Genomic DNA, 14,500 nt, shown 5'->3' with positions numbered 1-14,500 from the left:
TAGTAAAGATAACCACTGATCATATAGTTGAATGATGGACAAGCACATAAACAAGACTAAACATATTGCATTCTCATCAGCATGTCCTGGGAAACAGTATTGTCACTCTGCCTTAGCCTGTGTAAGATTGTGGTAGTTTTGAGTACTGTACCACTTATTCATCAGTTAAAAATCATTAAATACTAGGTTGATGCGTAAGTTCATACCATTTTTGTTTCTCATGTTGATATTATGGTTGATATGGGTTAATTTATTGATTGTCATTTTTTATTTGTAGTTCACTGGTGCTATTTGAGTTTACATAATGTGATTTTGTCATTTGGAGATACTGAGTGAAGTTGTGAACCCTGTAAAATGGATTGCCAATTGGAGAAATCTGAAAATTTCCTCTGTTTGAGTTAGATAGAGGAGTGACAGCAGCTGAAGCAGCCAGAAACATTTGCACCATCTATGCAGATAGTGTCTCTGGACAGAGCATGGCAAGAAAATGGTTGTCTCATTTTGAGGAGAATCGTTTTGACATTAGTGATTCTCCATGTTCAGTAAGACCTTTGGGTTTGATGGAGATCATTTACATCCACGCATTAATCCACATCATTGTGTACTTGAGACCTGGCAGATGTGATGAACTGTTCAACCATCGTGCAACATTTTCATGCAGTGGACGAGGTACAAAAAGTGAATGTACGGGCACCGCATGCTTTAAGCCAGTACCACAATACCTCTACAGGCTCGTGAACGACACTGATCATTTCTACATTAATGGTAACAGGAAATGGTGTCTTCATGCTAACATAAGGAAAAGAAAGGAGTGGTTGAGCCCAGACAAAGCAGAAACTCCCTGCACAAAGACATGCGCGCATCCACAAAAGGTAATGTTATGCACCTGGTGGAACAGCAACATTGTGGTGCACTACAAACTGCTGTCCTGTCATGTAATCATCACTGCTGACATTTATTGGCAACAACTGAGATGTCTTGTAGACCAAGTCCAAGAAAAATGACCAGGAAGACAGCGTAAAGTGATGCTACTCCGTGATAACACCCACCAGCATTCTGCTAGGCTCACAACAAACACTACGGGATTTGGATTGGGAAGTCATTCTGCCCCCGCCTTATCTGATTATGTGCCCTCAGATTTTACCCTTTACGGGCTCTATCGAACAACTTCAAGGAACTTCCTTTCTGGATGAAAATGCACTCTGCACATGGCTCAATGAGTTTTTAGACCTCAAAACCTCATGATTTCTACAGTCGCGGAATCAAAAAGTTACCCCAGCGTACGCAGACTTGTAAATAGTGAAGGAGAATATATTATTGATGATGAAAGTCTGTTACGTGTGTCAGTTGTGTTTATTAAATTTATAGAATAATGCTATGAACTTGTGCACCAAATTAATAGTTTCATAATAATACATTCGAAAAAACAGTAAGCTATAAACAATAGATTTAATCTGATGGTTTCCTCAATGGGCATGCTGACATCCGTTAGTATCCTGGTATCAGCTGTTCGTTAAATGGTTGTGCTCGAGTTTTCATCGTAGCTCAGAAACTTAACTTTTTGGAAGAACTAGTGCTGAGCAACAGTTGGCAACTGGCAGACTCCTGTCCAGATATGGGCTGAAGAAAATTGAAAACTGGACCACCAAAAAAAATTTTCTAACTTTAATTTCTCCTCAAATTTTAATTCAAGAGACAATTCTCTTACTTTGTGCATGCCATCAAATCCCTTCGCACTGTTAAAATCACAACTGAACTGCAAGTGCAAGAACCTTTTATAATGGACTCTTGAATCTGTCCTCTGCTAACATTATGCCTTATGTTCTGCAGCATTGCAGACAGTCTGACAGTTAGTCATATTTTGACTAAGGATTGGTGCAGGGACCCCGACATTAAAATAAGGTAAAAAAATTAACAAATTTAATTCTAGTGTGTGGCTGTGCACACACATTTGAGTGTCTTGATTTGATGCTCTCAGAGATTAGGGTTATGTTTCTTTATTTTTTACTTTATTTTAGCATCAGCAGTGCTGAAATTTTACAGAGAAAACTGCTCTGCTCTCCACCAGTTGTTTTCGAACCTTAGTTGACAAAGTTGTTCGTTGGTACATGGGTGGTAGCAGGACGGCTGCCAGGAGGGGTGGAGGTGGGCTGGCATTTGTTGTCATGTTCGCATGCGAAGTGAGTGTTTGCTTATTTTTGTTGTTTATTGCCATGTGGTAATATTGTTTTGTGCATCAATCAATGTGTGTCTTAAATTGTGTAAAACTGTCGGTGAAAATATAAATTGCACTAACATCAGTTTTTGTGTTATTTTTTGACATTGATGAAGGCGAAGTATTTAAAGATGAATTCCTAGTACTATTGCCATTGAAAGGCAAGACTCGTGGAGAAGATTTTGATGAACTCGTGGCAAAATCAGACAGTAGTTATGATGGAATGGTTTCCCTTTTAACTTGCAGGGCTCTTATGATGATGGGCAAAGAAAAAGGCTCGGTAAAGAGTATCAAGGATAAGACTGCTGGGTTCAGGCAGTTTAAGGAGTTTGTCAGACTGTGTGTCAACATATTCTGACTGACTGCAGCACAACAGTGTTAGCTAGCTAAGTGAAGACAAAGTAATAGCACGATCCTGGCGAATAAAACAAGTAATATCATTCTTGGAGAACTTGGGTACACAGGAAGGAAGGGAATACATGGAAATACTAACAGATGCCTGCAGTATACTAGCTGTGGCTTTGTTGAAAGACATTCTGAAAATTTAAACTTGCTTGACATTGAATTATAAGAAAATTTGAAGTGAATATGTGGTTCAATGCAAAGTGTGTCTGCTTTCCATCACAGGCTGGATATCTATTGAAAATATATTTAAAATCAAGAATTTGTTTTTCAACAGTACTTGAATATAAAAAAAGAATTTGAAAATAGACACTGCAGTGTCTTTGTTTTATGGCAAATCTTGGCAAGGAATTTTCAGAAAGATTCCAAGACTTTACATAAACAGGGAAGTTCACAGTTCTTCAAATTCCTGTATGGAGTTTCTCCAGTGGCAGAATGGACTAATGTGGCTGCAAGTTGCCCAGTCTTCCAAAGTCTTCATTTCAAATGAAGATAATTGAATTCCAAGAATATATTTCCTCGTAAATGTACGAAACTAGATCCACTGAAGTATTTTGGGGTAAAAATCTTTCACAAAATTACTCATATGCAAAAATTGTCTGTTTACATGCCTATTTTGTTAGCTCCATGTACATGTGTGATTCAACTTTTTTAAACATAAATTGCTTGAGAAATAAAAATTGTGCAAGGTTAACAGACTCTCACCTTGAAGACACTCTTCGCATAAGTTGTTCCTTGCAAGAACTGGACTGTAAAAATTGGCTCAAGACCGCAAATGTAATTTCCACTATTAATTTCTAACCTGTCTAGCTCATATTATTTTTAAGAGTAAAAATTAAAAACTCATTTGTACCTATAATATGATTTTATATAAATAAACCACACCTTTTTGAAAAACGAAAATTTACCTACATTTGAATTTTTATTTTTTCTCTGGACCACGATAAAATTTTACAAAAGCATCCACAACTCACTAAACTTTACTTGTGTTGTTAGAGGTGATGGCTGAGGGCCTGGGAGGGAGTCAGTGGGGGAAAGGCAAGGGTCCAGGCAATAAGGATAGTATGTGGTGACCATTCATTCAGAGGGAGAGCTGAGTGGTCATAACCACATAATCTGCTTCCCATCAAAGTCTTATCCTATCACAGCATGTGTGTCCTAAAAAATTTTCTTAGTCACAAGATGATCCACAGATTTGTAGTGAGAATAAATTTTAATGTTTTCAGCTGCGTAAGAAACTTGTCGAGAAGTCAAAAGAGGGCACACTTAAAGCAGTGACAAATGGAGAGGTAGCAAAAGCAGCAGTGAAACGAAGAGGACGCTGGGACCAGACTGGAGGTGAGGAGGCTGTCCCTGTCAAGAAGAAGCCAACAGCTCCGGTCGTCGCCGCTAGTGCGCAGCAGCCGAGCTCAACCTGGGACAAGGAGGATGTAAGCCATTCACATTTTTATACCTGTTCTTGCTAGTAAATTTGTCTCCAGTGATCTTTTTATTAACAAGATGATATATCCTAGTCTTCCTCCCTGCAGCTGAAAATCACTAGTGCTCTTCTCTCGCACAGTAGGAATGTTTGTTGAAACATTATACTAGTTGAATATTTTTACCTCCTGCTATCTATTGACATTTCAACTTAAAAAAGAGGAGTGAATGTCTTCATACGTTGTTCCATATTGTAATTTATAATTAGTTCATAGTTCGGCACTTAATAATGCCATATATATTACACTGCAGCACAGTCTGCTGATAACATTAACTGTCAAAAGTGGTGTTACAGAAATAAATGCCCATGTTATGCATATGGATCGAGCAGAATCATCCCTCTAATTTATATTATATTTTCCAGCCTTGGGAAAACTGCCCTCTCTATCACTACCGTATTCCACTCTTCAATTGATAGTTAACAGATACCTTTTCAGAAACAACTTGGTTACTTCAACGTGACTTGCATGCTGTGTATGAAGCAAAATAGCTGAGCTGCTGTATTATCCTGCAGTGGCTATCCCCCTTTGTCAACGGTATCAAGAGCAAGCAAGAAATTCATACCATTCTAGCACAACATATTTTTACAATTTTAAATTAGTTTGCAAATGTTACTTTCTTGGATACTCGAGTGTTTGAAGAGGCTTCAAAATTTTGCACTAATTTTTATATTGTTGAAATCAAACCTCTTGTCTCTGTGAAGTATTCGGAGTTAAAATGTAATCTGAGAGGCTGTTGAAGGTGACCTGAGCTAATTTAACTGTTGTTTAGATTTTATTGGTTAGGTATAAGTGTTGGGGGTGCTTCCACTATCCCAAGAACATTTGAAATAGCAACATGTCAGTGCTTGGTTTCCAGATCTCCATGCCAGTGTTTGGGTTCCAGATCTAATCTGTTTGGTGCAGACGTGTATAGTAAAGACTTTTGATTACAGTTGTGTCGTCCCTTCTAAGACAGAGGAGAGGCATTTCTAGAATGAAAGGGTGGTCATAGCTGAATACTGTAGTTTTTGAAAACAAGTACAGGTTGGAGAAGGAAGAGGAAAAAGGATAGATGTGAATGCTGGTACTAGTATGTCTTGGGAGAGAAAGTTCTTGGGACAGTATTTTGATATAAAAACATATACTACACATGCATGATTTTCTTTCCTCCAGAAGAATGATGAAGACACAGTATCACTGAAACATGTAAAAGCTGTCTGTTACAGAAAATCACTTCACCAACTCTTTCTGGCCTGTTTCTTCATGGTGAAACACAGCCACGAACAGCAGTGTTTACTGTCTATGAACAGCTTGACATTCTCTGGGTTGCTCTTCACTGACATCCTTACAGACATAATTCATTCCCATGGCACATAACCCTTATTGGGTTAGCTGAAGGTGCTGGTAGTAGGGCAGGATTTCCGTTATGGCACAGAAGATTTTATCATTCAACTCAAAGAGCTTAGTTGTTGGATTGGCTGTGTCTAGTGCAGTCTAGTCTTGTATATGTGTTAACCAATAAAAGTTCGTCATCTGAATTTGCTTTTGTCTCCAGCGTTTTTGATATGTGTTTCAGTATCAGATGAATTGTGGCTGTTGCAGTCATTCTGGAAAATAAAAAAAATTAAAATTCTTTTACACAGTCATCCTAGAGTTCTAATTGTTGCATACCACCACAAAAAGTTTGTTTTGTTTTCAGTACTCTTAGTGTGATCCTTTATAACACTGCATTAAGATTTTTAAACTGTTTTACTTCTTGTTATGTAACATTTTATTGATGTTATATCTTTTCCATAAGTGGGCAAATGAGTCTTGGAGTCCCCTCAGTGTTCTTTTTTGTCTTCACCTTTTCCTCAAGGAGAACATAAAAAACTAATTGGAGTAAAGAGTATTTCGTTCTATTGAGGGAAATTACGGTAACTTAAAGTTGTTCCAGCTGTGCCCCAAGTGATGTGAGCAGTCTCAACTTGCCTTCTGAGCAAGCTCAGGCACACGTTCACACCTCATTCTGTCACATGTGCACAGCCTTTGTCACTGATATTGTGATACATTTAAGTAACTTAAATATGACATTTCAGGGAAGGGATCTAGTTATTATTGACTTTTGTGACAAAGTTATGTGTAAATGGACAAATTGCATGTACTTGAAAGGCAGACTGTTACAGTGTATGTACTTCCTACCTGACCCCCCCCCCCCCCCCTCCCACGGATTATCTTCCAGTTAAAGAAGTCAAGAATGGTGAGCTGTTTCCAAAATCCTCATAGCTCTATGAAGGTGCTTTGTTAACAACTACTGGTTTCATGACAGCAGAGACACATCTTCAGGCTTATCTGCCAAGAATACAAACACTGTGTGGAAGTTTTTGAAACAGTAGAAATTCAGACTGTAGATAGTGTTGCATTCAACAAAAAAAAAACAGGTACTCGCAATGGCTATATGTTCATAATGTAAATGGACAGTTATGGAGTCCCAGCATTCGGGAAGTTATCCACATTAAGAGTCGAACCACATTGGCGGACTGTCATAATAAAATTGAGTACACCAGAAAGATGCTTGTCAAAATGTACAAAGCATAACTGCTGAATGAGAGAGGCAGAGAAGAAAAAGTGAGGAAAAACAAATAGTGAGTGAGACACTAATGTGCACAGGGATAAAACATGTAAGAAATAACTAACATCTAGGGAAATTACTATAAGTACACAGAAAGTGTAATCCAAAAAATAGTACTCTAGAATGGGACTGAAATATTGAGAATGGAAATAAACGGGAAATAGCTTACAAGAGAACATACCGTAGGGTATATTACAGGATTTGATAAGACACCAGCTGTATAGAACTGAAGTAAGTAAAACATAAAATCGTGTGTGATTCTCGTACTTCCACTGTATTGCTATTAGGCCTATGGGGTGTAAGCAGCTTGTGGAAGCTAACAATACCACAGTGCCAAAGAGGATGTTATGATTTTCTTATTGTAGCTGTTCATGTGTTTATTTTTTACTCTTTGGAACAGTGGCCTTCCACCTCCCAGGATATTGCGAGCGTTCATGGGCTGCTTACACATCAGCCTGTTAGCTGTGCAGCAGAATTATGTACATCACACATGATTTTTTAAGTTTTGGTTACATCTTGTTATGTAGCTGGCATCTACTGAATCCTGTAAAATATTGTACATGATGTTTTCAGGTTTTTTCCATACACAGTGTTTCAGTTCCCTATTATAGTGTTATTTTTTAATGATGTTTCCCATGTATGATAGTAATCTTCCTAGATGCTAGTTTTTATCCCAATGACATTAGCATCGCATTCATTATTTGCTTCTCCCCAGTTTTTGCTAGGCTTGGCACATTCAGCAGTCGTGCATTGTACATTTTGACAAGCATCTTTCTGGTGTACTCAATTTTATTATGACAACCCACCAATGTCATTTGACTCTTTTAACTTGGATAACTTCCTGATTCCTGGGACTCCATAATTGCCCATCTCCGTTATTAAAATGTAGCCATTGTGAGTAATTGGTATTGTTTGGACTTGAATGCCAACATTATCTCTTGTTCTGCATTTCTACAGTTTCAAATAACTTTCACAAAGTGATTTTTATTCTTGACAGATAAACCTGTAGAAGCGTCTATACAGACGTGAAACTGGTAGCTGCAAATAAAGTGCCTTTGTACAGCTACGCTGATTTTGGAGACACCTAGTTACTCTTGACTTCTTTGTTATAACATTTATGATAATTTGAATGATTGTTGAATGTTGAGTGTTTCTTATTATTATTTACAACCTCCAAAATTACTTTCAGGCACACATTTCATGAGTCATAAACACAACATTGTGAAACTTCTTCGGAGTTTTTGACACATATGTGTAGCCTAGTAAGTAACCTAAAATTGTTTAGTACTCTTGTTTCCTGTTGTGTCAGATATTGTATCTTTGGAAATGCAATTAGAAGTGACTGATTTACAAAATTACTCTCTATGAGGACAAGTATTACAACAGCACAGAATTATTATAATGGCACGATGATGTACATGTCAAAGAGTTTTTCAAGCTACCCCACTTTCTGCATTGCAGCCCAACGAGGCACTCTGCATCTTGTGGAAGTATTTCATCACTCATGATAAAAAATAAATGTCACAGTCTGCAAATTTAATCAGATGTTAATATTTTTACCTGGGTTGATTTTTTCTTGTAGAATTGTCCTCATAACTGCATTTGTTTAATCAATGTTAACTGACTAGCCAGTATTGTGTGCAAAGCATTGACTGCCAATGCACAAGCTTTTTTCAGCCTCTGCTCACAGGCATCCAGTTGCCCATGCATAGGCACTTGAACTGGATCAACCTGACTCAAGGCGTTTTCTCATGCAAATCTATTTTTTAACCTTCAAGCTTAGAAGTAGCACGATGTCTTTTGGCCTCAATGTTGTTAAGTATGATACAAATGTCATGTTCTGTATTTCCATGGAAAGTGTATAGTTTATGCTTCTGTGTGTCTTCATATTGTAAGAGTATCATGTAGACTTATGTTTACAAAGTAGAAATATTATGTACAGTTAACTTTAGTAATGTTTAATTTTTCCTGGAAAGGCCACCCCAGCTTCAACAAGGTGGGACGAGACTCCTGGTCATGCAAAGGGTAGTGAAACCCCAGGAGCAACGCCTGGGCAGAGTACACGGATGTGGGACGCAACACCGGGACATGCGACACCCGGCCGGGAAACGCCACAGCATGACAAGGGAATCTCGAGCTCACGGCGCAACCGGTGGGATGAGACTCCAAAGACAGAAAGAGGTACATCGTACATTACTTTTTATTCCAAAGTAGTTTTTGTCATGTGTCTTCTCTGCCTTAAATGTTTAAAAGTTCATTTAAAAAATTTACTCATTTGGTAAAGTGGTCATTGAAATATATACAAATTTTCTGTTTTCACACTTCTCGTATTTGTGAACTAGCAAAATTCTTTTTGCTGTAGCTAAAACATAACATTGTATAACTATCTATTGCAGAAACACCTGGACACGGTAGTGGGTGGGCAGAAACACCTCGCACTGATCGGACTGCCGGTGACCCCATCCAGGAGACCCCGACACCGTCTGCTAGCAAGAGGCGCAGCCGTTGGGATGAGACACCATCGAGCCAGATGACACCTGGTGCAATGACCCCACAGACTCCCGGCACGCCACACACACCACATGGTACTCCACACGGCACACCAGGGGCCACGCCATCACTGATGACTCCGTCCGGTGTTACACCAACTGGTCAGAAGGCCATGGCGATGGCCACCCCTACTCCAGGTTTGTGATGTTCAGATAGAAGTAATCTGGCATTCGAGGAATGATTTCTGTAAGAAACTTACAGGAAGTTTTATAGTTGTTACTGTTTGATGGTACAGTTTAATTAATGATTCTGCATCACAATGTTGAATATTTGAACTTCTGTCCCAAAACACAGAAGTTGGCTGTTGGTTACAGCTTGTTACACATTCTACTTTATCACAGCACTTCAAGGAGTTATACCAGTTTAGTTCATTCTATAGCTTTGCTCCAATCTTATTTCATGTTTTCTTCAGTTTTCTGTTCTTCATGTAGTGCTGACCTGTGTTCTCCAAAGTTATGTCAGTTTATTTATTGACACTTCAACATTACTGAGTAAAATTTTAATTTTTTTTTTCCCTATTGTATTCAGTGTGATATATTGATTACCGTTTAATGAACATCTGTTATATTTGGAATTGGGTTATTTCTTCTAGATGTTCTTTCATTTTTACAGGGCACTTGGCGACGATGACTCCTGAACAGTTACAGGCATACCGCTGGGAACGTGAGATTGATGAAAGAAACAGACCGCTCTCTGATGATGAATTGGATGCAATGTTCCCACCAGGCTACAAAGTGTTGCAGCCTCCAGCAGGTCAGTGCACAAATATTTACAGTGAAATATTTCTGGGGTTGGGAGTTACACATAATCTTAAGACTATGAAATACACAGATACATTAAACAATGGAAAATCCAGGGTGGAACGTAACAATATTTACAGATAATACACAGATATAGATGTACCAATAATGTTGTGTTTCCTTCCTTATTCTGGTGCCAAAAATGAAACTCCTCAATGATCTGTTAGTTAGTATTTCAGACAGACTATCTATGTAGCAGGTGAAAATCCAGTATGAACTATGTGTATCAGGATAGGTGCCCCCTCACTGACAGGCTGACAGATAACAAAGAGAGATAGCAGTTTGCATGCACAGGTAATCACATTTACGCAATTATAAGAGGAGCATTTTTCACAAAATTGTCAGTCGGAAAATATGGGATTGTCTTATATTCACAGATTAAACTAGTGCTGCTGAGGTCAACATTTTACATTGTTAAAAAGATTGATATAGGGGTTGTTTACATTTACAGATGAGGCTTTGACTATTGAGGTCAAGTGCAGATTTAATATGAAGAATTCAGAGGATTAGGTCAGGTAAATGATACTTGCTCTCGAACATGCTCAAGATTTCTCAATACACTGAAGTGCTCAATGCAGAGTCGAGATTGCTCAAACTATTGCATGTCATTTGATTCGTGCAGTGCTAGTGCAGTGGATACTAAAGAAGCTATGAACTAGCCACAACTAAAATGTATTACATCTATTATTTCGCTTAAAATTTGACAATTTTATGATACACAACCATTCTATCATGCTATGAACTTGTATTTGAATAGGTTTGCAATAAAAGTTCTCATCCGTGTATGGAGACCGTAACAAACATTTATGGTGCATTTAAGTGAAGGTAATACTGAAAGGTGAAAATGTTCTTCAGTAAACATTACTTGATTCTGAACACACGCCAATATTTTATTTGGTTATGAAAGACTGTAATTATTTACCAAGTGGGTTGCAAATGAGAAATTCAGTCATTGTTCATGTATTAGAATACCGGGTAAAAACATTACCACTTTTAATCAGCTTCAGGACAAGCTGGTGACATTAATACAAAGCAAGAAAGAAAATTAACCCAGAGTTAAATGTCTAAGAAATAAAATAAATCATATTAAGTTGACCTTAATGATTATCACGAGAATGAGTTACAGTGGCAAGACCCCATGTAGGTAGTACTGACAATGTCACTAGATCCGGGATGAATGAAAGCTTGAGATCGGACTGAATCAAGATTGTTGTCTTTTATTCATGTATTAATGGTGTTTTTTACATTTGATGTCACACTGCGGGATATTTAATTCTGTGTTTCACAGTTGCTCAAGCACAGCACTACAGAAGGGCTGGATGGGGGACAATGATAGCAGCCATGAGGGGCGGGAGTGATGAGTGGGTGGCAGCAAATTTTGTCGGGCTGCCAACCAAGAGAATCTACACCACGTTCTTTGGATTTTTATGAGTGTTCCCATGTTTTAACTACAGTTTGATTGAATCCCTTTGAATTGACTTTAAAACCAGTCGAATACAGTTCTGCAGGAGACAGAGTCTAGACAGGGGCCAGTTGCATACGTAATGTGTTTCCGTGAGCAGTGTATTGAACGAAAGAGGGTGTGTTGGCTGATGTTTCTCGGCAGCCAGTGACAGAGCGGCAGGCAGGCAATATGTTTGAAGCAAGAAATATGGTAACATTCTCATGTCAGTATGAAAGTGAAATCCAATATGTATTCGGCAAAAAACAGCTGTGTGCTACTGTAACCTCCTCAGAAATTGCCACATATTGGAGGGAACACCCAAATATTGCTGACAACAAAGATATAAGTTTAACAGTGGTGCTATTAGGATGACTGTGATGATTAAAATGGTGATACCCCAGACATCAGGCTTGTAGTTAGTAAGCAAAAAAGTAATGAAGATAATAATTAATGTAAATCATTTCTTTATGTTTATTTCCCCTTGTATTATCAATAAATGGCCCAAGTTTAGAACAGGTATAATGCTAATGTTTTGTGCAGATATTTTATGTCAATAAAACAATTTGTAATTTTAATAAGTCAGAATATGAGTTACAATTTTTTTCAAGGATGCTCTTAAAAATGGGGGTTGTCTTATATTCAGGATTGTATTATTCTCGGATAAATTTGATGATTGTTTTTATTGCATCCTGAACTTTCCATTGTCCAAGATGGTCTGTTTGGTGGGTGGTGGTCAATCCTCATATACATACTCCCTTTAGTAAACATTAAATTGCAGGTCAAAGTAGTTCAGAGTTTCCACAATTAATTTAAGGCACCATTGATGTGTTTTAGTGGGTTTGTTCATTTAGAAAATCCTTGGATGAAATACTGGCATATCAGACATTGTGTATGTTCTTTGTAGAATGTAGAAATTGATCCAACACTCATAACAGTAATTAAATTGGTAATTAATGCTGGTTTAGGTTGATGGGCAGCCTTAATTTTATTTTCAACATTTTTTAGTTTATATTTTGATATTGTTTCCTTTATATTTTAAACCAGTCTCACATGTCAGTTTCAGATAATACTGTCTCTTTGTACCACAGGGTATATTCCAATACGCACCCCGGCCCGTAAGTTGACAGCAACACCAACACCTATAGCTGGCACACCGGCTGGTTTCTTTATCCAGACAGAGGATAAGACTGCAAAATATATGGACAACCAGCCTAAAGGAAATCTGCCCTTCATGAAACCAGAAGATGCACAATATTTTGACAAGCTGCTGGTAATTTGGAATTTCTTAAAAATATATTGCAAATATTGGTTTCATTTGTTACATGACTTGATTCCGCTAGCAAATTAGTCTGTTCTTTGGTTTTAAAACCTTCCATTCGTGCGATTTCTTCCATTTGGCTACTAATTGAGAAGTAGATAATTTTTCTGTATTTAATTGTAGTTTCATGTGACTGGCAATTTTCTTATAGATCAAACATAGTACCCTTGTTAAGAATGTGAAAAGTTTTAAAAATAATTTATAATTTGAATTCAGCTACCATTAACTAATGTTTTCAAATGAAAAGCAATTAATAGTAATGATCATTCCAAAATAAAATACTTCCTGTAGAGAAATAGGTGCTAGTGTGTTATTAATAGCCCTTTTCAGTAATCTAGGTAACAGTATTCCTCCTTGCGAGTGGTCCAACTAGTAAAACAACTGAACTTTCACTTATTGCATTTTAGATTCATTAGGTCTGAAATTTATTACATTCAAGCATAGTTTGTCTTTTTGATGATTGACAACCCCTTTCTCATCTCACAAACAACTGCTGGTTAACCCTCCAGCCATGGGTGATGTAGATGTGTATTAAAAGGCCCGTGATAATCACAGCAGACTTAATTTCCACTATGTTAGGTCATTGGAAGTCACAGTTTTCCCTTCAAATATTTTTCTGCTGCTCTGGAACATCGAATGTTTGTAGTTTTCTGTCTGAAACTGCAGGAGTCGTATTTTACATGTTATCCCGACTCACTCACACATATACCTTCTCATTGCAGCTGTATCTTATTTGTATTGTCGAGCATTTGTCTGGAACCTTTCTTTAAGATAAACAACACTCAGAATATGTATAAATAAGTTTATCTTGCTTCATGGCATTGAATGCAGTTTTTCACTTTTCCTTCATTATTTACATTGTCTGTTACAATTCAAGTCTAAAGTAAATTTTTGGTTTTCTTGTTACATTACAATATTTCTGTCGTTACAACCATTTAAATTAACAAATAAAAATGCACCATCGTTTTGTACAGAAAAATCAGAAAATTGCCTACAGTTAGAGGGTTAATTTGTGGTAAAGCAGTGTGCTTTCATCACCTTTTTTCAAACATTGATTTGGGGCTTTCCACTTTGTATGCTTATAATTTGTAGTCATTTTACTGTCTTTGACACTCCCACATATTTGTAACAATTACATTGTGTTCAGAATTAAATTGATCACAAAAGATATTTGCAATAGACCTTATTTCCTCCTTCAGTTGCTCATCTAATTTATTATGGTGTCCCATCTCCTCCCATAGCATATGAAGAGCGGACCTGCTTCTACATCCTGGTTCTAGTCATATTTGTTCACAATGTAACATCTCAGACTGACTGCTGTCTGGCCAGAGCTGGAGTCAACCATGTCTCTACATATAACATACATCTTTACACGCGTTAGAAATGACTGAACCAGGGTGTATACGACCTGGGAGATCCGGGAAAAACCCGGGAATTTTTTCGGCTGGGAGAAAACCGGGAAAAACTAGGGAATTTTTTAGAATTCCGGGAATTTTTCATTGTTTTAGTTACCAGTTAAATTTTTGTGATTTTTGACTGGTAAGAACCAAAACTCTCACGAAGGATATTACTGTATCCCGCTTGTGCAGAATAATACTGCAGCACCAAAACATGAACGAGAGAAAAATAAAACTCCAGTAGCAAAGGAAATGCGCGATATACAACAACAAAACACAGTGCTCTTACAAGCATCTGCCAAC

The 14,500-nt window shown here is 37.6% G+C and overlaps 1 protein-coding gene across 2 annotated transcripts in view; it reads left to right on the top strand.

Annotated features, from left to right (window-relative positions):
* The window catches only part of LOC126473152 (splicing factor 3B subunit 1), a 64,570-nt gene that overhangs the window by 27,605 nt on the left and 22,465 nt on the right, over positions 1–14,500 (top strand). For both annotated transcript variants that reach the window (XM_050100012.1, XM_050100013.1), the window contains 5 exons: positions 3,844–4,047; positions 8,665–8,869; positions 9,085–9,375; positions 9,851–9,991; positions 12,571–12,752. In XM_050100012.1, coding sequence (XP_049955969.1) covers positions 3,844–4,047; positions 8,665–8,869; positions 9,085–9,375; positions 9,851–9,991; positions 12,571–12,752 — 1,023 coding nt within the window. The remainder of the gene's footprint in view (positions 1–3,843; positions 4,048–8,664; positions 8,870–9,084; positions 9,376–9,850; positions 9,992–12,570; positions 12,753–14,500) is intronic.

This window comes from Schistocerca serialis, chromosome 4 (genome assembly GCF_023864345.2).
Source record: "Schistocerca serialis cubense isolate TAMUIC-IGC-003099 chromosome 4, iqSchSeri2.2, whole genome shotgun sequence".
Taxonomy (NCBI): domain Eukaryota; kingdom Metazoa; phylum Arthropoda; class Insecta; order Orthoptera; family Acrididae; genus Schistocerca; species Schistocerca serialis.
Note: the sequence above shows the minus strand (reverse complement) of the source record. Positions and strands in the feature narration are given on the sequence as shown.